We start from the raw sequence: 24,092 nt of genomic DNA, 5'->3' as shown, positions 1-24,092 counted from the left end.
GCAGTGGGGGAAGGGCAGGAGGCCACAACCTCAGCTGGAGCCACGGAACAGCAGGAGGAAGTGTTTGGCCTCGGAAAGAAGAGACCCAGGTGAAGAGAAGGTGAACGTCCAGAAGGTGTGACCAGTAGGGAGCTACGTGGAGATGAATTCCAGGCAGAGAACACCTGGCTGCCTATCTTTTCCATTTCCAAAGCTTAGGGGCTCCATCAGCCTTGGGTGTAGCCGGCCCACCTCACGGAACAAATTAAAAATCCTGGGAGCAGCCGGGCGCAGTGGCTCATGCCTGTAATCCCAGCGCTTTGGGAGGCCGAAGTGGGCGGATTACAAGGTAAGGAGATAGAGACCATCCTGGCTAACACAGTGAAACCCCGTCTCTACTAAAAATACGAAAAATTAGCCAGGTGTGGTGGCGGGCGCCTGTTGTCCCAGCTACTCGGGAGGCTGAGGCAGGAGAATGGCGTGAACCCAGGAGGCAGAGCTTGCAGTGAGCCGACATGGCGCCACTGCACACTAGCCTAGGCGACAGAGAGAGACTCTGTCTCAAAAAAAAAAAAAAAAATCTCTGGGAGCCCCCAAGGACATACAGGAGCAAAGCACGTGTGAAGATGGTTGGAAGAGTTTCTGACTCAGAGGCAGTATTCTCTTTCCTTGACAGATGAGAAGACTGAGGCCCGGAGGGAAGACAAGCGTGTGGTTATCAGCTGGCATATGGTCCAGCATCCTGCCCACGCTCCAGCCCCTAACACTGGGCCAGGAACACTCCTTCCCCCAGCCTACTGTGGTCCAAAAGCTGGGCGTGGTGATGGGCACCTGTAGTCCCAGCTACTTGGGAGGCTGAGGCGGGAGGATCGCTTGAGCCCAGGAGTTTGAGGCTGGCCTGGGCAACATAGCAAGACCCTCAACTCTAAAAAATTTTTAAATTAAAAATAAATAAATAAAGAGTCCTAGAGAGGCCGATGCCCACCTATGGTATGCCCTTTCCAGGGCAGTTTAATTGGTATCATTTGTAAAAGGTCTTTTCCATTACCCCCAAAGCCTTTGCATTCCCTTTCCAAGAAGGCAGCTATTTACTGGTTTTGGCCCCATGTGCAACAGTAGGCCTTGGTCTGATGCTGCCACAACACTCCCATGTGACACTCCAGGTGAGAGTCCAAGTGCAAGTCTATGTCCAGCTCTGGGCAGCAGGGGGAAGGTGAGGAGAGTCAGGTCTGTAAATTGAAGCTGGGCAGGGCCCTGGCTGGCTGGAGATGTGTGGGCAAGGTGAGCAGGCCCCATGGTGCATCCCAGCTCCAGTGCCCACTGGTGTGGCTGAAGCCAAGTTGGGTGTGGTCAAATTAGAGGTCCTGAGAGAGAAGCCCTTAGGCCGAAGTGTGTGCTGGGAAGCAGGCCAGGGCAGAGGCCCAGAGAAGATCTCAGCAGGGGCAGTGTGAGCATGAGCAAGTGTGTGCACCTGTGAGCGTGCAGACAGCCCAAGATACAATGTGCAGGGGCCTTTGGTGAGTGTGTGGCTGTGCCCCTCCCTTCTGAGATACAGGCCTAGCCCCTGCCTCCAGAGGCTAAGGGAGCACACCTGGGGGTAGGAGGAGTTTGGGAAGGAAACTCAGCTGGAAATGGTTTAGGCCTCAGAGCCCACATCCTGTGGGAGGGGCTGTCAAGGGGCCTGCTGTCCTGGTCCTGTCGAAGTCCTCAGAGATGCTGGAGTGACAGTCCTCTAGGGGTAGAGATGGTCGTCTTCCCAGGAGAAGGTGGCCAGAGACTCAGAGTGGGATCAGTCCTGCCAGTCCTGGATCAGGAGGCCTCTGTCGGGCGCCGCCCCCCTTCCTCCTCCATCAGCAACAGGCGGCGCCGGCCAGCCTCATAGTCAGCCTCATCCACACTGACCAGCAGGCGAACAGCCTCCCGGCCCACAGCCTCTCGCAGGGCCTCAGTCAGGAACACGCCCCGCAGGGCCTGCAGCAGGGCACCACTCAGGTAGTCCCCCCAGAAGGCGTCCAGATAAGAGAGCTCTGAGAACTTGATGTCACAAACCACGGAGCCCAGGTCCCTTGAGCGCAGCACCGCGGTGGCCTGACCAAACACGTCCAGCTGCCGAGCCAGCGCCTGGGGCCGCCGGGATGCCACGCCCTGCTCCAAGGCTGGCCCATGCTCGCAGTACTCTGCTCGAACCCGGAGCCGGATGTCTGCAGGGGAAGGAGGGATTTGTCAGGGAGGGGGCCAACACTAGACACACTGCTTACGGGGACGACCACCACCACCCGTCCTCCCTCCAGCCTTCTCCCTCCACCCACTTCCGGTAGCCACACCCTAGTCCTGACACAGCCTCCCCGGCTCTGTGGGGTTCCGTAACCAAGTACGTTGTCCTCCTCTCCAGCCCCACCACCTCCTCACTGCTCCAACAAGCCTCTCCCCTGCCAGGGGTGCTCTTTCCCTTTATCTGCACAACACTTGCTCACTTTCTTCCTTCAGGTCTTTGCTCAAAAGCCACCTTTCCAACAAGGCCCACCTAGACCAACCTATTTACAACTGTAACCACCCACCCAGCCCTCTCCACAGCACACCAGGTCCCACACCCTGCTCCATTTTTGTCCAAGGCACTTATCACCTTCTAACCTCCTCTGTCACTATCTGCTCATCTTCTGTCTCTACACTCAGTGTGGAGAGAGAGATGACAGGAAGGAAGGAGTTTTTGTCTGTTTTGTTCACTTGTGTAACTGTGGCACATAGTGGGTACTCAATATGTAGTTGTGAAGAACTAATGCACGAACTAATGGACTTGCCTTTAGGCAACCAGCCTCACACCCAGCCCCCAAATAATGAGATTCACATGGTGCCAACCACATCCCCATCCCTCCCATCCACCTGAGCCACCACTGCAGAGGCGCAGGGTCCTGACCAGGCCCGGGAGGCTTGCGGCTGGACCTGTGCTGGCTCTACTGGGAGTTAGGTGCTCTCTTGCCACAGAGCTGCTAAGATGATGGGCTGGAAGCCCAGAGCTGCTGGGGGCCACTGTGCCAAGAGGAGAGAAGGAAGCCTACATAGGGCCAGCCACGGAGAGAAAAAGATTCCTGAGGTCATCACATTAGCCCACGATCGTAGCTGGATTTTCAGCTACACTCAACTCCCCTTTTTGCTGAAGCCAGTTTGAGTTGGTTTCTGTCACAGCTGTCCCCACATATGCCCAAATGAGGTGGCAGCTGTGCACAGGGGACAGGACACTGGACTTCTGAGGCTATCCTGTAATCATGAACTTCGCATACCACCTCTCTTCCGGGATTTCTGAATTCCCACCCATCACCTGGGCTAGAAACAGTACCCCCCCCCCCCCACTCTCTCTACACATCCAGTAAGGCTGTCCTGAGGATCAGCTGTGAGCCAGAAATAGCAGCAGCCAACACTTTCAGAGTGCTGACTATCTGCCAGGCGCTACGCCAAGTACTTGAATCACAGAAACTCATTTAACCTACAAATGACCCTGTGGGACAGGTCCTATTACCACCAACTTACAGATGAAGAAATGGAGGCCAAGAGAAATGAAGTGACTCGCCCAAGGTCACACGGCCAGGCAATGGCAGTGCCTGACAGAGGTTATTTAACCTCCTATGTCTGAGAGTAGGCTCCTCAATCAATTAATGAAGTGGATTCCCACACAGGAGCCTTCAGCAGTGTGACCTGTGACAAGTCACAACCTCTCTGAGCATGGGTTCCTGCCTAAACAAGGGGACAATTCCTGCTGTGAGGAGCTGTTAAGAAGATTAAAAAGAGAACAACGGATGGAAAGGAACAAGGGGTGCTCCTGGAATGGCAGCCACCAACCCCTCTGATATGCCAATTACCTGACCCTTGGGAATGCAACAGAATCAGCCCTGTGGGGCAGGGGCCACCGTTAGCCCACTTGACAGATAAGGAAACGAGGCTCTGGGAGGGAACATCTCATGCTGTGGCTCCCTTCAACTTTCATAGACCATGTCAGCCACTGAGCAGAAAAGAGAAGGCAGGGCCTCTGCTCCCCAAGACAACCTCACAGCCCTGCCCACTTCCTCCTCCCACCCCAAACCCTTCTTCTTTCTGGCTCTAGGGGAACCCCATCCTCCCCACTCAATGCCCAGGGAAGCCTGCCCGGCCTCAGCCCCCCGGCCCTCCCACGGCATTCAGGCCCAGCTGTCTCTATCCAGAAGACAAGGTCCTTGACTGAGTCCTTGACTCCAGTAAGCAACTGGCCATGACCTCAATCAATGTGGGTGGGAAAGCAGGGGGTTGGGAGGAGCAGCGCCTGTTCCAGGCCACACAGGGGTGGCTGGCCACAGAGGCAGGGCCAGGTGGCGGAGTCCCACAGACCTTGAGGTGAGTCCCAGCTCTGCCACTCTCTAAGCTGTGGGGCCTTGGGCATGTGACTCACCTCTCTGAGCCTGTTTCCCCATCTGACACACAAACAAACAAGAGGTCCTTACTGCACATTGAGGTCACAAGGATTAAATGAGGCAACTCGTAAAATACTTGACTCACAGCCCTACGAGAAAGAAGGCTCCCAGAAACAGGAACTGTAATTTCGACACCCACCTCCCTACCACTATGGCCCTCACCCAGGCCTTCACCTCTCTCTCGTGGGTCCCTAAGCCAACCTCCTCCTTGGGCTCCTCCAATCCCTGCCATGTCCCCCTATACCGTGCACTCGAGTCACAAGAAAATGTTCCCCACAAGAGCCTTACTTAGAAAATGACCTGTCTACCTCCTTCATCCAGAACACTTGCCAAGGCTCAGCTAGTGGGACCCCCATATCCCACCCAGTTGAGTCCTCTCTCAGTTCGTCCTTCTCCCCAGCGTGGACCTCTGGTGTAAATTCTCAATTCACCCAGAGCCCCTACCATGTCAGAGTGGACAGGGGAAAGGGACAAGGCCAGAGTAGATCTCTGTGCCCCCATTCAATCCTTTTTTTTTTGAGACGGAGTCTCACTCTGTCACCCAAGCTGGAGTGCAGTGGCATGAACTCGGCTCACTGCAAGCTCCGCCTCCGGGGTTCACGCCATTCTCCTGCCTCAGCCACCCGAGTAGCTCAGACTACAGGCGCCCGCCACTGCGCCCGGTTAATTTTTTTGTATTTTCGGTAGAGACAGGGTTTCACTGTGTTAGCCAGGATGGTCTCGATCTCCTGACCTTGTGATCCGCCCGCCTCGGCCTCCCAAAATGCTGGGATTACAGGTGTGAGCCACCGCGCCCGGCCTCAATCTCTTATTCAACAGATATTTCATGAATGCCAGGCATGCTACGGTGACACGAGGGCCCTGCCACAAGTGGGACAGGGAGACATGTAACCCAGTTAGGAAGCACTCCCCACAGCCAGGCTCTACTCAAGGGCTTTCCTCTCTCAGCCCATCTAATCCTCAGAGCACTTCATCAGCCCCATTTACAGATGAGCAAATCCTTCAGCAGACCACACTCCCACCTCTGAGCTGGAAAGCATGATCATGGTGCACAGGGAAAAGACAGGGAGGTGCCACCAGGCAATAGGAGAAGGCGAGCCTTCTCTGAGCGTTTGCTCCACTCTTGGCACCCAATCGTGTGCTTTACCCCTCCCCAAAATAATCACAACAGGTGACACCTGCATATAGCTTTTACTACGGGCTGGCACAGTACTACATACTTCACATCTGCTGACCCCTTTGATTGTCCCCACAACCTTATGAGGTGATGCTGTTATTATCCCTTTTCTGCAGATGGGGAAATTGAGGCACACAAGTTGAGTCACCTGCCTAAGGCCACCAGACAGGAAATGGCAAAGCTGGAATTTTACCTGAAGTGTATGGTTCCTGCATCGGAGCTCTTAACTACCCCTATCCTGTTTGCTACCTCACACAGAACCATACACATCAAATACACAACTAAAAGACATCCTGAGGGCCAGCAGAGAAAATTAGACAGGGCAAGTTATAGTTTAGATTGAAAGGATCAGAGAGGATCTCTCTAGAAAATGACATCTGAAGTAAAATGTGAAGGAGGACAAGTAAGTTTAGAAAGAAAAACAGGAGAGAAAAAAAGAATGGCATTCTCAGGAGAGATGAGCATTCATGGAAGTCCAGAGAGAAAATGAACTTCAGGCCTGCACAGGCTGAGGGGCCGGTGTGGCAGGAATGTGGAGGGGAGAAGGGCATTAGAGGAGAACTGGCAGCCAGGTCAGGGAGGCTGATCTCAATCCCAATCGCCAGCAGACTCAAGATTCTACGGCCTCTGGAGGTAACCACACCTCTCTGCACCTCGCTGGCCTCCTGTGTAAAACAAGGCTCCCCCTAGCAGCCGCCCATGTGGGGCTATTGTGATAATTTGGGGCTGAATGCAAGGAAAGAGGGGAGGCCAGGAAGGCCAGGCATGCAGAGAGGACAAGAGGCAGGACCTGCTGACTTAGGGGCGACTCCAGCTGTGCTGTGAAGTGGCAGGTGGGTAGAAACAGGGCCAGGGCAGCAGGTGGGGAAGGGTCACAAGTGGCTGTCCAGGATGAGAGCAGTAGATACGGAGAGAAGTGGAGGAACTGTCCAGTGTGGCCCTGAGCAGGGAGGCGGGAAGAGTACCCAGCACCATGTGTGCTGGACCGGGAGCTGGCTGCATCTTTTCCACTTTGGCAGCTGTGGGGAAAAGTTCCCTGTCCCTGGGGGGTACAGGGGCAGGTGCCACGCCTTCCTAGAGAGGAGAGGAGAGCTGCTCCTGCTTCCTCCACGCAGGTGGGCCTGGCACCCTTTTGTCCCCCACCCCCACCTCACCAGTCTCTCTTTGGGCAGATGGGACATCAAGTGAAATGGGCTACTCAGTGGGGGACCAGGGCGAAGTTCGAGGGAACAGGTCCTGGGCTGGGTGTGTCTGGGAGCCCAGAGATGAACCTCACTCAAGTCCTCCCTCCAAGAGTTCCTAGTTTGGGTGGTGATCAGGTTTGGATGTGAGTTCTCTCCCAATCTCATGCTGAAATGTGACTCCAATATTGTAGGTGGGGCCTGATGGAAGGTGTTGGATCATGGGGCTGGGTCCCTCATGAATCCCTTGGTGACGAGTGAGTTCTTGCTCTGGTATTTCCTGTGATAGCTGGTTAAGAGTGTGGCAGCTCCCCCACCCCCCACCTCTTGCCATGTGACAAGCCAGCTCCCCTTGGCCTTCCACCATGAGTGGAAGCTTCTGGAGGTCCTCAACAGAAGCAGATGCTGGCACCATGCTTCTTATACAGCCTGAAGAACGGTGAGCCAAATAAACCTCTTTGCTTTACAAATTACAGTCTCAGGTATTTCTTTATAGCAACACAAAAATGAACTAACACAGGTGGGCTGGGGAAAAAGAGGACCTGTGCTTCCACAGTACTGGGGGGCTTCCAGCCTTGCTGGAGAGAGGCGGCCAATGTGCTTCAGTGGAGAGACCCCACACCTGCCCCTGCCACCACACCAGGACCAGCACCAGCCCCCTCTGGACAATGGTGGGACCCCTCCCAACATTCTAGCTTGCCTCACTCATCTCTTCTCCACAACAAAGCCAGCATCATCATGTCAAATGGAAAGTTCTTCAACTCCTACTGAACTACTGATTTGAGGCAATGAGGAGAAGCTGCCTCCAACTTCAGAGAGGGATAAGCAGCCATGATCTGCTTCCTGATGGAGGGGCACAACACACCCTCAGAAGCAGGCTTGAGGAAAACAAAACATCAAACCAGAATCTGATCAAGCCTCTCCAGACCCACTACCAATCTTCAGGAAATACAAAAGACAGGGTAGAACACACTGAATCAACCCTACTGCAGGATACAGTCAGCAAAATCCAGTCTTCGGGAAATGCTACGGGACAACTGCTTTCAAAAACTACAACGCAAGGCAGAGAAAGAGAGATGGTAGGGGAAAGGACAGACTTCAGAGAACCTACACTTATGAGACAACTGAAAATCTGAGCACTGATCAGATATTTGATAGTAAGGAGTTATTAATCTTTTTTGATGTGAAACCCTGTTTTTTTTTTTTTTTTTTTTTTTTTTGAGGCGGAGTCTCGCTCTGTCGCCCGGACTGGAGTGCAGTGGCCGGATCTCAGCTCACTGCAAGCTCCGCCTCCCAGGTTTATGCCATTCTCCTGCCTCAGCCTCCCGAGTAGCTGGGACTACAGGCGCCCACCACCTCGCCCGGCTAGTTTTTTTTTTGTATTTTTAGTAGAGACGGGGTTTCACCGTGTTAGCCAGGATGGTCTCGATCTCCTGACCTCGTGATCCGCCCGTCTCGGCCTCCCAAAGTGCTGGGATTACAGGCTTGAGCCACCACGCCCGGCCGAAACCCTGTTTTTATCTTTGGCCAGCCACAGTGGCTCACACCTGTAATCCCAACACTTTGGGAGGCCGAGGCAGGCAGATCACCTGAGATCGGGAGTTTGAGACCAGCCTGACCAACATGGAGAAACCCCGTCTCTACTAAAAATACAAAATTAGCCGGGTGTGGTAGCATATGCCTGTAATCCCAGCTACTCAGGAGGCTGAGGCAGGAGAATTGCTTCAACCCGGGGGGCAGAGGTTGCAATGAGCTGAGATCATGTCATTGCACTCCAGCCTGGGCAACAAGAGCAAAACTCCATCTCAAAAAAAATAAAATACACAGTGAAACATCTACAGATGACATCATAGGGCAACGAGAATTGACTCCAAAATTCCTAATTATCCTAAGTTAAGATCAGTCATGAGTTGACAATGGCTGAAGCTAGTCTATCCACTTTGGTATATTTTCCATAGAAAAAATTGCAGGGGCCAGGTGGTGGCTCATGACTGTAATCCCAGCACTTTGGGAGGCCAAGGCAGGTGAACTGCTTTGAGCTCAGGAGTTCAAGACCAGCCTGGGCAACAGGGCAAGACCCTGCCTCTAAAAAAAAAAACACAGAAATTAGCCAGGCATGGTGGGTCACGTTTGCAGTTCTAGCTACTCAGGAGGCTGAGGCTGGAGAATCACTTGACCTGGGAAGCGGAGGTTGCAGTGAGCTGAGATTGAGCCACTGTGCTCCAGCCTGGGAGACAGAGTGAGACCCTGTCTCATAATTAAAAAAAAAAATTGCAGGGGAGAAGCAAAGCTGATCCTGTCATTCAAATCCTCCAACTGCTTTCCATAATTAAAAAAAAATGCAAAATCCAGGCCCTGCAGGATTTGCCCTGGTTCCCTCTCCTAGGGGCCTCCACCCTACTCCTCCATTCCTGCCAGTTTCCTTGCCATCCTCCAGGCTGCGCCTGAGCACTGGCACATCCCACTTGGGCCTGTGCTCCCGCTGTCCTCTCCATCGGGAACATCCTTCCCCTGACATCTGAAATCTCTCTCTCGGCTTTCTCCCACCACAACACAAGCTCAATGAGGGCAGGGCCTCCCATCCCTGCTAACCTAGCGAATAATAAATACTCTATAAATACATATGGAATAAACAAATAAACAAACCCAAGTTTCAGCCCAGCTCTGCCCCCTGCCACTGAGACTAGTGACTGCCTTTCCCTGAGCATGCCTCTTCCTTTGCAAGATGTCACCCCACCTCAATGGCTGTCTTGAGAACTCAGGGCCAGGTGTGTAGTGCCCACCACAGACCCTGAGAAGGACATGGTCGCTCAGATGTCCTGTGTCCAAGCCTAGGACCACCAAGGTGCCCTTCCTCACTGTCTCAGGCAGTTGGGAGTTTGTCTAGTTCTATCCCTCAATGGAGGGCAGCTGGCGGGGAGTCACAGGTATCACAGCGGAGGAGAGGTCAAGAATGGCAGGCCTCTTCTTCAGTAAGGCCTTCCACCTCTGGCATTTGGCCTCTCTAAAAGTAAGCCATCCCATTTTTCAGAGGGAAAAACAGGAGCCCAGATGGGGAGAGCCTCACTCCAGTCCCACCCTGCCTGGTGAGTCAGCAGTCAGACCTGCTCACCCATCTCCCATAGAGGCCTAGCCATGCCCTGGTTAACAACCTCCTCGCCTTGGGAAAGAGACTCGAAGCCTCCCTTGGCCTGTTTCTGTCTTCCTTGAGGCAATGACTCCCTCACCTGCCCAGCCAGCCTGGTGGCTCTGGGAATTACTGGCTGATTCCAGGGGGAGTCACCACCAGACAACCACCCCCTCAAACTCTGCCCCACAAGCCCGTGTAGCTGCCTGGACCTAGAGCTGGCTCTCTAGGTCTGTTTCTTCTGACAGCACCCAGCACAGGTATCTGCTGCCTCATCTACAAAGTGGGCATGATGCCTACTCCCTGGAGGGCCATCATGGGCACTAGGAGGGGGCAGGTGTGCGTGCTTTGTGGGCTGGAGAAAGCTCTGCAGATGGTAGAAGGAAGCACCTCCAGGCCAAGGTCTCCTGGAAGACGGGACATGCCAGCATCTCACCAGCTCCAACTAGGCCTCCTGACCTCCAGCTTCCACACTGGCCTCCTCCACTGAACCCTTCCACCTTGAGCACCTGCCGCTCCCCTCAAGTGCCTCCTCCCCTCCCTCAGCAGCCTCAGCCCTCCACAGGGGCTCAGCACCACCCCTGGCCTCATGTTTCATTAGGACTTGTCACTAGCTGACGCCACCTGCTATGCTGGCTTATTTTCGAGTTATCTGTCTCGCCCACTATAATGTAAACTTCTGGAGGCTGAGGAATTTCTTCACCTGGTCCAATTCTGTGCCCTCCGTGCCTGGAACAGTGCTTGGCATAGAGATGATGCTCACTAATAAAAACTGGATGAAGGAATTAACAAATAAACCCTTCCATGGCTCCCCCACCCACCACCCCCTGGAATAAAATCCAAACTTTCAAGGCCCCCCACCTGTCTCATCTCAACCTGCTCTCACCCACAAAGCCTCTGCTCCAGACAGACTCAGCCCTGACCACATCCGGCTGGGGACTGCACACATAAGTCACTCTGCCAGGATCACCCTTCCCAGCTCCTCTTCCAGCTTCCTTGAGCTTATTCTAGACATGGCACCTCCACAAGGAAACTGGGGTTGACCAGGGGACTCCCTGTACACGCCAGAGCCCCTGCACTCACAATACCTGTGCCACCTGTCACACCAGCCTGGCTGCCACTTTTCTCATCTGTCTTCTCTGCAGCCTGAGAGCTCGAAGACCATATCTGATCCCTTCTGTGTTTCCAAAGCCTGCCCAACTAGAGAAAGGAGTACTACAGTTGAGGGGGTGCTCATGGCTGTGTCCTCCCCACAGGACCAAGTGGAATTTCTCAAGGGCAAGGTCAAAGCAGTCTCACAGCAGAGTCCCCAGTCCACCGTGTCTACAGTCAGCCCTATGGCCAGTGCCCTTTTTTATTTCCTAGGTCACTTCTCCTCACCCTCTCCAACACGACCCTCAGGCCAGACCTCTGCCCAGTCCTTCTCCGCAGACCTCACAGCCTCTTCAAGTGGTTAATTTAATCTACTTAACACACACCTAGCAGAGCACCTACTAGATGCCCAGTGCGTGCTAAACACTTTGAAAACCCTAACTTGCTTAATAACCGATTTTCCAGATGGAGTTAGAGTTCCTTGAAGAGGTATCACATCATATCACCCTCCTGCTCAAAACCCATTGACAGTGCCTGGTGCACAGAATAAAATCCAAACTGTCATCCCTGCCGTGGTCCTCCAGGCCCAGCTGCTCCGGCCCCAGCCTGGCTCCTCCACATGCTCCCACCCTCTCTTTGTGGCGCTTATCATTGTCTAAAATGATCTTCAGTCTCACTGGTCACCTGACTAGGTCAGCTCCACAAGAGCGGGAACCCTTGCTGCAGCACTCCTGCCCCAGGCATACTGCGTAGCAACAGTGAGAACAATAAACCCTCATACAGCGTGTGCCGGGTTGGGCGCTGCTCCAGGCATACCGTGGGTAAATCTGTTTTCTCTCAACAATCCAAACAGGGAGGCGATTATCAGCCTCATTTTACAGATGTGGAAACTGAGGTGGATGGCTGGATACGGTGGCTCACACCTATAATCCCAGAACTTTGGAAAGCCGAGGCAGGTGGATCACTTGAGGTCAGGAGTTCGAGACCAGCCTGGCCAACATGGTGAAACCCGTCTCTACTGAAAATACAAAAATCAGCTGGGCACGGCAGTGGGTGCCAGTAATCACAGCTACTTGGGAGGCTGAGGCAGGAGAACTGCTGAACCCAGGAGGCGGAGGTTGCAGTAAGGCAAGATCACGCCGCTGCACTCCAGCCTGGGAGACAGAGGGAGACAGCGTCTCAAAAAAAAAAAAAAGAAAGAAACGAAATGAAACTGAGGCAGAGAGGTTCAATTACTGGCCTGAAGTCGGACAACTTATTTAAGTGCCAAGACCAGGATGTAAATCAGGCAGCCTGATCCAGGATCGTTGTTTTTTTAGCCTGTGATATGATGCCACTGCACAAGAAACATCTGAATAAGTAAACCCAGGCAGATGTTTACTGAATACACAAATGAAACTAGGGCAGAAGGTTGTCAGGAAAGGCTTCCTGAAGGAGGTGGCACAAAATCTGATCCTTCAACGATGGACAGGATGTAGACAGGCAAGATGGCAAGAAAAAGGACAAGAATTCCACTGTGGTGAACGAGAGCTGCCACTCATCTGCCAAGTGTGTCATATACCCCAGAAAAATGCTCATTTCTCCCACCCTCTGTAGCCCGCCCGGGGCATGCATTGCCAAGGCCTGCAGACACCTACCACAAGTCACTTTGCCTTCGGAAGAAGGTCTGGCGGGCTCTGGCTGCTGCTGGGGTGCGGCTGGAGCCCCTCTCCGCCGCCGTCTGGCACCACCACTGGGCCGGCCTCGACTCCGCCGCTGCCGCTTGGTTGGGGGGGAGCCTGAAAAGAAAAAAATGGGGCAAGTTGAGGACGACTAGGATGACAGCTAGAGTGCCCAGCTGTATGCCTGGAAAATAACTCAAGGTGTTCTTCGTGCTGAGCCCCTGAGTGAGCCACTCTGCCTCCCTTCTTCAGTGGCCCTGTCTAAAAGTTGAAGAGTACCAACTAGTATCATCTAGGAAGGGCAGATGAACACACCCTATCATGCTGCAGCAGGCCCACTCCAGGTGTGATGGAACCCTAGAGAAATCTCTGCACACTTACACCAGGAGACAAACATGACAACCGCCACCAGGGCATTGTTTATCATGATGAAAACCTGGGTACAACATATCTGGCAAGAAAAAACAGGAATATAGGGAGATCTCCAAGATAGACTGTTTAAGGAAATAAAGCAAGATACAAATAAGTATGTACAGTGTGCTGTACTTTGCATAAGAAGGAAATTAAAAGTATATATATTTGCAAAATGAAACACTGGAAGCACAGACTAGAAATGAATGAATTGGGGGTGAGGGGCACCCAATAGTAGAAATGACATGTCTAAAAACACTTTTCTTTCTTTTTTTTTTTTTTTTTGAGACAGAATCTCGCTCTGTCGCCCAGGCTAGAGTGCAGTGGCATGATCTCGGCTCACTGCAAGCTCCGCCTCCCGGGTTTACGCCATTCTCCTGCCTCAGGCCCCTGAGTAGCTGGGATTACAGGTGTCTGCCACCACAACCGGCTAATTTTGTATTTTAAGTAGAGATGGGTTTCACCATGTTGGCCAGACCGGTCTGGAACTCCTGACCTCAAGTGATCTACCTGCCTCAGCCTCCCGAGTAGCTGGGACTACAGGCGCCCGCCACCTCGCCCGGCTAGTTTTATGTATTTTTTAGTAGAGACGGGGTTTCACAGTGTTAGCCAGGATTGTCTCGATCTCCTGACCTTGTGATCCGCCCGCCTCGGCCTCCCAAAGTGCTGGGATTACAGGCGTGAGCCACCATGCCTAGTCAAAAAACACTTTTCATATTTGTTTTGTTTTGTTTTTTGAGACCCAGTTTCGCTCTTGTTGCCCAGGCTGGAGTGCAGTGGCGCAATGCAACCTCTGCCTCCCAGGTTCAAGCAATTCTCCTGCCTCAGGCCCCTGAGTAGCTGGGATTACAGGTGTCTGCCACCACAACCGGCTAATTTTGTATTTTAAGTAGAGATGGGTTTCACCATGTTGGCCAGACCGGTCTGGAACTCCTGACCTCAAGTGATCTACCTGCCTCAGCCTCCCAAAGTGCTGGGATTATGGGCGTTGAGTCACCAAGCCCGGCCCCATGCTTCAGTTTTGACTTTTGACTCATGTAACCGATTTACACATTTAAAAAGTTAAAAGAAATAAACCATAAAATTAACACAAACAGGCCAGGCATGCGGTGGCTCCCACCTATAATTCCAGCACTTCTGGAAGGCCAGGCGGGTGGATCACTTGATATCAGGAGTTCGAGACCAGTCTGACCAACATGGTGAAACCTGTCTCTACTAAAAATACAAAAATCAGCTGGGCATGTTGGTGCTCACCTGTAATCCCAGCAACTGGGGAAGCTGAGGATGGAGAATCACTTGAACCTGGAAGCCGGAGGCTGCAGTGAGCCAAGATTGTGTCACTGCACTCCAGCCTGAGCGACAATGTGAGACCCTGTCTCAAAAAAAAAAAGAAAAGAAAATTAAACACAGAAGAAAATGAACCTGGTCAGACGCTGTGGTTCATGTCTGTAATCCCAGCCTACAGCCTAGGAGTTCAAAACCAACCTGGAACCTGGGGCAACATGGAAAAATCTGTCTCTATTTAAAAAAAAAAAAAATTAGCCAGGTGTGGTGGCATGTGCCTGTAGTCCCAGCTACTAGGGTGGCTGAGGTGGGAAGACTGCTTGAGTCCAGGAGGTCTAGGCTGCAGTAAGCAATGTTTGTGCCACTGGACTCCAGCCTGGGAAACAGAGCTAGACCATTGAAGGGAGAGGGAAGAAGAGAAGGAAAAGAAAGGAAGGAAGGAAGGAAGGAGGAAGGAAGGGAGGGAGGAAGGGAGGGAGGGAGGGAGGAGGGGATTGTATACATAATTGGTAACATGAATAATCAGATGAAAGAATTATTCAAATAACTTGAAGAACATTCTGACTGTAAAATCTCAATGGGATATGCTCAGAGAACAAAAAACACAAATAAAATCTAAGTTTCATTCACTAGATACAGTCAGCAGTTGTACTGACTTTGTTATTTTGATGCTATTTAATTACTGTTGTAAAATAAATCAAACAAATCCACATCACAATGTTATTAAGAGGAAAGACTTTCAGTATAAAAAAGTCTGGGACGGGCGCGGTGGCTCAAGCCTGTAATCCCAGCACTTTGGGAGGCCGAGACCGGCGGATCACGAGTATCGAGATCATCCTGGCTAACACAGTGAAACCCCGTCTCTACTAAAAAATACAAAAAACTAGCCGGGCGAGGTGGCGGGCGCCTGCAGTCCTAGCTACTGAGGCAGGAGAATGGCGTAAACCCGGGAGGCGGAGCTTGCAGTGAGCCGCGATCCGGCCACTGCACTCCAGCCTGGGCGACAGAGCGAGACTCCGTCTCAAAAAAAAAAAAAAAAAAGTCGGCTGCGGCCAGGTGCAGTGGCTCATGCCTGTAATCCCAGCACTTTGGGAGGCCAAAGTGGGCGGATCATCTGAAGTCGGGAGTTCGAGACCAGCCTAACCAACATGGAGAAACCCCGTCTCCACTAAAAATACAAAATTAGTCGGGCGTGGTGGCACATGCCTGTAATCCCAGCTACTCAGGAGGCTGAAGCAGGAGAATTGCTTGAACCCGGGAGGCAGAGGTTGCAGTAACCCGAGATCACGCCATTGCACTTCAGCCTGGGCAACCAGAGTGAAACTCTTTCTCAAAATAATAATAATAATAATAAACAAAAAGTCTGGCTGGGAGCAGTGGCTCACACCTATAATCCCAGCACTTTGGGAGGCCGAAGCAAGCAGTTCACCTGGGGTCAGGAGTTTGAGACTAGCCTGGCCAACATGGTGAAACCCTGTTCCTACTAAAATACTAAAAATACATTAGCTGGGTGTGGTGGTGTGTGCCTGTAGTCCCAGCTACTCAGGAGGCTGACACAGGAGGATCGTTTGAACCTGGGAGGCAGAGTTTGCAGTGAGCTGAGATGGCGCCACTATACTCCAGCCTGGGTGACAGAGTGAGACTCCATCTCAAAAAAAAGTCTTTGTAACGTTCTTGTTTCTTTGTTTAGAGTCTGGGTCTCGTTCTGTTGACCAGTGGCATGCCACCACACCCAGCTCATTTTTTTTTCTCTGAGACAGAGTCTTGCTCTGTCACCCAGACTGGAGTGCAGTGGCGTGATCTCAGCTCACTGCAACCTCCACCTCCCTGTCTCAAGCAATCCTCCTACCTCAGCCTCCTGAGTAGCTGGGACTACAGGCACATGCCACCACACCTGGCTAATTTTTTGTATTTTTTATGGAGACAGGGTTTTGCCATGTTGCCCAGCCTGGTCTCAAATGCCTGGGCTGAAGCAGTCCACCCGCCTCAGCCTCCCAAACTGCTGGGACTACAAGTGTGAGCCACTGCACCCAGCCAGGTTTTTTATCTTTTTAGACACAGGGTCTCACTATATTGCCCCGGCTGATCTCGAACTCCTGGCCTCAGGCAATCCTCCTGCCTCAGCCACCCAAAGCACTAAAATTACAGGCATAAGCCACCAAACATGGCTATGATGTTAATCTTAAATTTAAAATACTAACAGAAACTTTTTGAAAAGTAGTCTCTAGCACTATTCACTGAAAGAACCTAGAAACAATATACACACTCAGCATCCAGGTTTTAGTCTCTAAATACCACAGCTTCCTTTAAAAGCGCTGATTCTAGGGTGGGGAAGGGAAAGTTCAAAGTGAGCCCAGGACATCTTGCAGTGCCACAAAGCAGGAAGCACCCAAAAAACGATATAAACACATGAAGAAGACACAAGAGGCTAGCCAACTGGAACCTTAGGAAGACTGACTGACTGTAACAAGTCTGTAAATAGCGTATGGGTCTACAGTGACACTCAAACTCAAAGGAGCATTGGGGGAATACCTCTTGAAAGAGAAAGAAAAAAGAAAAAGAATTAGAAAAATCACCATTTTGTAAACACCAATGTGATAACTGGTTCAGAAGGAGCTCACACATGTGAAACCCACTGAGTAAATGGCTATTAGGGAACAGGACATGCCAAAGTATCACCTCATAGACTGTTTACTAACCACGAGAACTAAACGTCCCTTCGCAATGGAAAAACATGGCAGACATCCGCTTAACCAGGTGATCAAATTTTCCCGCATCAGAAAAGCAGGAAAATTTGTTCCCGTACTAGTTCCCAGTATGAACTAGATGGCAGCAACCAAGGATTATTCCTGCCAGAAACGTATAAACTGAATCTAACCAAGCCTCAGACACAATTCCCATTTAATAAAAAATGTAAGGGAAAGAAGGACGAGTTAAATGACTCCATCAGGAAATAGATAAACAATCAGGACATTCTACAAAACAACCGGCCTGCTAGGGTGAATAAATCAATGTTACAGGAAAAAGAAAAAGGTATGGGGTGTAGGGACAGTTTCTGCACTACGGGAGGAAACTAAGGAGACATAACAATGGAATGCATGCCAACTCAATTATGAACAGATTCTGAACGGCCCCACAATCTGGGGATATGTGAAAATTGACCATTAGAATATCAGAGTATTTGTGTTTATTTTCTTAGGTATAATGGTCTTAAAGTAGTAAAGGAGAACATCCTTATTCTCCATGGATGCCTAATTTAGGGGTAAAGCATCCTGATGTCTGTAATTTACTTTCAAAGGGTTCAACAAAAAATCTAGAATTACATATACACATAAAGCAAAAGTAGGAAAATCTTAACAGTTATTGAACCTAAGTGGAAGATGTTAACTGTACTAATCTTTCAACTTCTATGTTTGAAATTTCACATAATAAAAAAAAAAAGAGAGGTGGCCAGGGCGCAGTGGCTCATGCCCGTAATCCCAGCGCTTTGGGAGGCCCAGGTGGGCAGACTTCTTGAGACCAGGAGTTCAAGACCAGCTTGGGCAACATGGTGAAACCTCATCTCCACTAAAAATACAAAAAAATTAGCCAGGCATGGTGTCATGTGCCTATAGTTCCAGCTACTTGGGAGGCTGAGGCAGGAGAATTGCTTGAACCTGGGTGGCAGAGGTTGCAGTGAGTAGAGATTGCACCACTGCACCCCAGCCTGAGTGATTGAGACTCTGCCTCAAAAAAAAAAAAAAAAAAACAAGCCGGGCGCAGTGGCTCACGCATGTAATCCCGGCACTTTGGGAGGCCAAGGCGGGCGGATGACGCGGTCAGGAGATCGAGACCATCCTAGCTAACATATGAAACCCCATCTCTACTAAAAAAAAAAAAAAAAAAAAAATTAGCTGGGCATGGTGGTGGCACCTGTAGTCCCAGCTACTCGGGAAGCTGAGGCAGGAGAAAGTAATGAACCCGGGGGGGTGGAGCTTGCAGTGAGCCGAGATTGCGCCACTGCACTCCAGTCTGGGTGACAGAGCAAGACTGTGTCTCAAAACAAACAAACAAAAAAAAACAAATAGGGGTGGCTGGGCATGATGGCTCATATCTGTAATCGAGCACTTTGGGAAGCTGAGGTGGGAGGATTGCTTGAGGCTAGGAGTCCAAGACCAGTCTGGGCAACAAGGGGAAGACCCCATCTCTATAAAGGATGAAAAAATTAGCCAGATATGGTGGCATGCCCCTGTAGTTCTAGCTACTTGAGAGGCTGAGGAGGGAGGATAGCTTGAGCCCAGGAGTTCAAGGCTGCAGAGAGCTATGATTTCACCACTGTACTCCAGTCTGGATGACAGACCAAGCCCCTATCTTGAAAAAAACAAACAGAAAAAAAAAAATTAGGGGTGGTGAGGAGAATAAATAAGTTAATTGGGGCATGGCAATTAAAAGAAAACAATTAGAGATAGTCAGCATGAATAAATCTCAGACATGTCTAGCAAAGACCACCAGGTGCAGAGTAATACCCACAATGTAATACCATTTAAATGAAATATGAAACCATGTGCAACAATTCTATGTTGCTTCAGAACAGAGTATTTGTAGCAATGAAAACACACACATACATATATATACACACACACAGTGAAAATGAGACAGAATAACCCCTCAGGCCCCTTCCTTGATAGGCACAGTTCATAAGGAAAAGAGGGATGCGGCCATCACACCCACCTAGCTGGGCTCACCTGTCTCCCACTGACCCTGCTGAGAATTTGCAGAACTGCTTGACTGCCGACGGCGACGGCAGCTACCCTCTGTCCTCTTTGAAGAGCTGGAGGTGCCACAGCTATAGCGTTCTGGAGACACTGGAGGAAGAGAAGAACAGGAAGAAGCATTCAGTCTCTTGGCCCTAATTCCCACCCTGGGAAGAATGCCTGCACCACGGGGTGCCTAAGTTCCCCAGAAGTCAGAGCCCAAATAACCACTCATTCTCAAACACCTCCTGCAGAGGTTGCTCAGATGCCTCCTGAGACAGAGAACTCATCACCACTTGGGGCAATCTAACCCACATCTATGGCAGCTCAAACTGTCAAGGTTATTCTGTTGATAGTCATGGTCAGGGTCTTTGTAATCGCTCTTTGCCTTGGCATCAACTGCCCCCAGCTCTCCCCAAGGATTAAGCAGGCCTCTGTGCAGGCTCCCCAAATCTTCTCTTCTAGACCCTAATGTTCAGACATAGATACCCAAAAACGCTGTCAGCTCTTCCCTAGAGCTGTCCTTCTCCTGCTTATCTAAATCCTATGGGCTTATTCTGGGCCAGGGAAGGCCATAATCCCCCCTCCCCAAACTAGCCACTGCCCCTTTAGCAACCCAGACAAAAGCTTGGTCTACGCATGCACAGGGCTACTGGCAGCCTGAACCCCTCCTAGCTTCTCACCTCAAGACTGCTATCCTCCAGGGGCACTTCCTTCACAAGGATTAAGGGCATCAACTCTGGGGACAAGCTGGCTGGGTTTGAATTCTGGCTCCCACACTTCCCAGCTACGGTCTCTGCAAGCCCCTTCATGACATAACTTACCTCCCTCTCTCCCCAGCTTGGGTCCCCTCTGCTCCTGCCACACTGGCCTCTGATGATGCCAAATTCCCACCTCGGGCCTTGGATGCTCCCTGGGCTTTTCTCCCCTGGGGTCTATGCATGGCTGGCAGTGCGGCCTCAGGACAAAGCCTCCCTTCACCTTGCTGCTCTCCCGACTCTCTCTATTCCATTATTTTTGGTCTTCCTAAAACAGCATCTAAAAATAAGTTCTCTGAGTGTCCCACTAAACTTAAACTTCATGGAACAAACACCTTGTCAGCCCCACCATCTTGTATCCCCTAGGCCCAGCAAACAAGATTGTTACTACACGTGCAAACTGCTTAACTTCTCTGAGCTTGTTATTTTCCTGGTTACAGTGAAGACACTAACAGGACTTCCTTGTGGGATTACTGGGAGGCTATAAGGCACTAGTTCATATGAAAGGCTGACAGCTGTGCCTCGCATGAAACAAGTCCTCCGTAAACAGTGGCCATAATCATCATCACTGACGCGGCCAAATTCCCAAAGCCATGCTTCCCTCCTCTTGTGTTTCTCATTGATATTGTGGGAAGAGGGAGTAGTGGAATGGGACATAAGCTGCAGGCACCAGGAGGCACAGCGGGAGCCAGGCCCTTTCCTCCCGGGAAGTGTGACACCCTCCCATTCAACCGTACCTGGCCGGCGCCGCTTGCGCGCCAGGTGCGGCAGCAGGTCGTGGCGGGCCAGCACGCGCAGGAGTTGCCCCAGCAGCCGCAGGTTGCTCTCGTCGCACTGCCCGCGGCGCTCCAACTCCAGCAGGAGCTCTAGGCCGCTGCGGGCCCGGGCTAAGCCGCCGGCGGCACCAGGAGCCTCATCCAGCAGAAAGGCCAGGAGCTCCAGCTCGCACTCGGTCAGTTGCCCGCCCACCACCTCGAACATACGGTGAAGCGACAGCATCCCGTAGTAGTCCAGGCACTCATCCTCCTCCCAGCACGGGGCCGGGGTCGACCCGGATAGCGCCATTCCCGGGGGAGGGAGGCGGAACAAGCTCAGAACCCGGCCTAGAACCCACACAGCGGGGAGGGGGCAGTGGTCAGCGACGCGGAGGCCCGAACCCCACACCGCCAGCGCGTCTCCCCCGCCCAGTCGCGCCGGGCAGGGCCGCTCCCGCACCCCCAACCGCCTCGGTTTCCCCCTCCCCCGGGAGTGAATGGTCCCGCCCGAGGTCCCCTAAGAACAGGTCGGGACGCCGGAGCCCGCTCTGCTTCTACCCCCACCACCGTGCTACGTTCGGAGCTCGCCCCCGGACCCGACCAAACGATGCGGCCCAAAGAAGCCTCGGGGTCCACAAGAAGCCTCGGGGTCCACCCCGGGGCTCCCTGCCGACTGACCCTGACTCTGGGTAGGACTGCCCAGACGAGCCCCTTTGCTCCGTCCAGTGGTACCGTCTGATGAGTCCCCCGGCTATACGCAAGTGGTACCGCCCGAAAGTGACCCTCTGCCCCCTCCACGGAAGAGCGACCCAGGCAGCCCCTTTGCTCCACACAGGTGGTATCGTCCGAATCCGATCCCCCTCGCCCTGCAAGGGCGGCCCCGCCTGCTTCCCAGAGCCCAGGTGGTCCCGTCTACCCGCCACCAGTCACCATTAGGCCTCTCTGGATCCTCACCAGATTCTGGCGTCCGCTGACTCCTGGGCGACGGCCGCAGCCACTTGTTTTGGATCTTTCTGGCACCTTCTCTATTATTACGCCTGCGTCACCTCGCCCCTCCTCCTTCCCCCAACTCGCGCAGGTGCGACCGCCACGCCCCTTAAGCGCATGCGCAGAACGATGCCTCCAAGCCCCGCCCTTCCTGGGCCGCTTGACCTGCCCCCAACAGAAGTGTCTTGGTTTGCGGGTGCTGCGCTTGCGCAGAGAGAGAGCGCGCCGCATTTGGGGCTGTATCTGGTACCCGGTTCCAGGTCCCTACTTCCCGCACGTGACTCAAGCCTCCGGGGCCATGTAGCGCCACGTCACGAGTAGTTGTAACTACTCATCTCATTAACTACAGCCCCCTCTTGATCACGAGCTGGACGCCCACATCACCACTGCCCCTAGTTGCCCGTGGCAAAGGAACACAATCACTACATTCCTGGCTCCCAGTAACTCCTAGGCCTTATATGATCTGGTCCTGGGCACTTCTCCATTAGATTGTCCCTCACTTCTAGTGACAGCCAGGGATCTACATCTCAACTGTGCTGTCTCATGATCCCAACTGGAAATCCCGCCCCACCCCCGGCCCCCAGTCTAGAAGTTCCTTCCCCTGATCAAAACCGGAACTCGCTCATCTCACGTTCAGGACGGATACCTCCCTCCAGGCGGCAACAGAACCCTCCATTCAGACTGTGCACATCTCGATGGCGTCCATCACGACCCCCATCACAGTCAGATGTCTCCACCCAGAGCCAAAACAGCCTCTCCGTAACCTCTTCCAATCTCTGCCCTCCGGGGTCGCCCAGATACCCGCTCCCTAACTTGCAACAACTAGAGAGGGTCTGTCGGGGAATCGGCGTCTAGGCTGTGGTGTATGCGTGTCCCCTTACCGCGGGGCCTTCTGTGTGACGGTCGCCACGCCCCCCACTTAGGTGACTCAAGGCAGGGCCTGCATGTGCTTGAGACAAGTCCCCTTCCCTGGACCGGTTCCCACCCTCGGAATTAAATCCTCTTGGGAGTCGGGACACCTGGGTCCTGCCTAGCACTGGCCCAGTACTGGCTCCGCCTGAACTGCAGCAGTGAATTCAAAAGAATCGGCTGGGCACGGTAGCTCACGTCTGTAATCCCAGCACTTTGGGAGGCCGAGGTGGGCGGATCACACGAGACCAGGAGTTCGACACCAGCGTGGCCAGCATGGTGAAACCCTGTCTGTACTCAGCCGGGCGTGGTGGCACGCGCCTGTAATCCCAACTACTTGGGAGGCTGAGGCAAGAGAATCGCTTGAACCAGGGAGCAGTGAGCAGAGATAGTGCCACTGCACTCCAGCCTGGGCCACATGACGAGACTTTGTCTCAAAAAACAAACAAACGCCGAGCGCGGTGGCTCACGCCTGTAATCCCAGCACTTTGGGAGGCCAAGGCGGACGGATCACCTGAGGTCGGGAGTTCAAGACCAGCCTGACCCACATGGAGAAACCCCGTCTCTACTAAAAATATAAAATTAGCCGGGCGTGGTGATGCATGCCGGTAAGCCCAGCTACTCTGGAGGCTGAGGCAGGAGAATCGCTTGAACCCGGGAGGCGGAGATTGCCCTGAGCCGAGATCGCGCCATTGCACTCCAGCCTGGGCAACAATAGCAAAACTGTCTCAAACAAACAAACAAACAAGACTGGACGCGGTGGTTCACGCCTGTAATCCCAGCACTTTGGGAGGCCGAGGCGGGCCCATTACCTGAGATCAGGAGTTCGAGACCAGCCTGACCAACATGGCGAAACCCCATCTCTACTAAAAATGCAAACATTAGCCGGGCGTGGTGGTGGGCACCTGTAATCCCAACTACTCGGGAGGTTGAGGCAGGAGAATCGGTTGAACCCGGGAAGCAGAGGTTGCGGTGAGCCAAGATCGTGCCACTGCACTCCAGTCTGGGCAACAGAGCGAGATTCTGTCTCAAACAAAACCCTCAAAAAATCCCTTCCCCCTCTGGACCTCAGTTTCCCTACTTGTGAAACAAATGGATGGCAATGGTAAGCTATGGAAGCATAGTCCTGGGCTAAACTCACAAGGAGCGCCGGGTAAGGGACTATTATTAAATCAAACGAAGAGTAGGAAAGATAGGAAAGCAATTGAACAAACTGTGAAGGATTCTGTCTTGCTAAGTGGGTTGTAGTAGGCGCCTACAGTGTACGAGCGCTGTGCATGTGTGATATCATCCAATCCCCTTAAACAACCTTTGAGGTGGCTGTGACTCAAGCTCACTTCACACCAGCAAAACTGAGGCCCGGAGAGGCGAAACTCCAAGTGTGTCGGGCTCTAAAGCTGTACTCTCAGAAATGCTCCGTCTCTTCAGCTTTGAAATGACACCTCTGTCAAGGTCTCCCGCCGCCCAGTTCACTCCATGAGCCCAACGCTCACCAAAGGCTGCCCGCGTCTGTCTACAGAACTCTCCGACGCTTGGCCCAAGGGCGTCCGGGAGAACTGCGCAGGCGCCTCTCCTCGCCCTGAGCCCCGCCCACGGGGC

At 52.5% G+C, this 24,092-nt stretch overlaps 1 protein-coding gene across 1 annotated transcript; it reads right to left on the bottom strand.

Moving 5' to 3' along the window:
* Window positions 1–957: 957 nt before the first annotated feature.
* On the bottom strand, window positions 958–24,044 carry DEDD2 (death effector domain containing 2). The gene is made up of 6 exons (XM_033197897.1): window positions 23,987–24,044; window positions 21,552–21,749; window positions 20,580–20,945; window positions 19,076–19,195; window positions 12,633–12,773; window positions 958–2,180 (listed from the first exon to the last, which is right to left on the bottom strand). Exons 3-6 carry the CDS (start codon window positions 20,905–20,907, stop codon window positions 1,789–1,791), a joined length of 981 nt encoding a protein of 326 aa, XP_033053788.1. The 5' UTR covers window positions 20,908–20,945; window positions 21,552–21,749; window positions 23,987–24,044; the 3' UTR covers window positions 958–1,788.
* Window positions 24,045–24,092: the final 48 nt, after the last annotated feature.

This window comes from Trachypithecus francoisi, unplaced genomic scaffold (genome assembly GCF_009764315.1).
Source record: "Trachypithecus francoisi isolate TF-2019V2 unplaced genomic scaffold, Tfra_2.0 Contig01705, whole genome shotgun sequence".
Classification (NCBI taxonomy): Eukaryota; Metazoa; Chordata; class Mammalia; order Primates; family Cercopithecidae; genus Trachypithecus; species Trachypithecus francoisi.
Note: the sequence above shows the minus strand (reverse complement) of the source record. Positions and strands in the feature narration are given on the sequence as shown.

Bases quoted from the DNA above. Each gene is read 5' to 3' on its own strand.
- DEDD2 (XM_033197897.1), bottom strand. From the start codon at position 20,907: ATGGCGCTATCCGGGTCGACCCCGGCCCCGTGCTGGGAGGAGGATGAG. The intron at 19,196-20,579 runs GTACGGTTGAAT...CTCTTCCTCCAG, and splicing joins GCGCAAGCGGCGCCGGCCAG to TGTCTCCAGAACGCTATAGC. The intron at 12,774-19,075 runs GTGAGCCCAGCT...TTTTCTTTTCAG, and splicing joins GCAGGGTCAGTGGGAGACAG to GCTCCCCCCCAACCAAGCGG.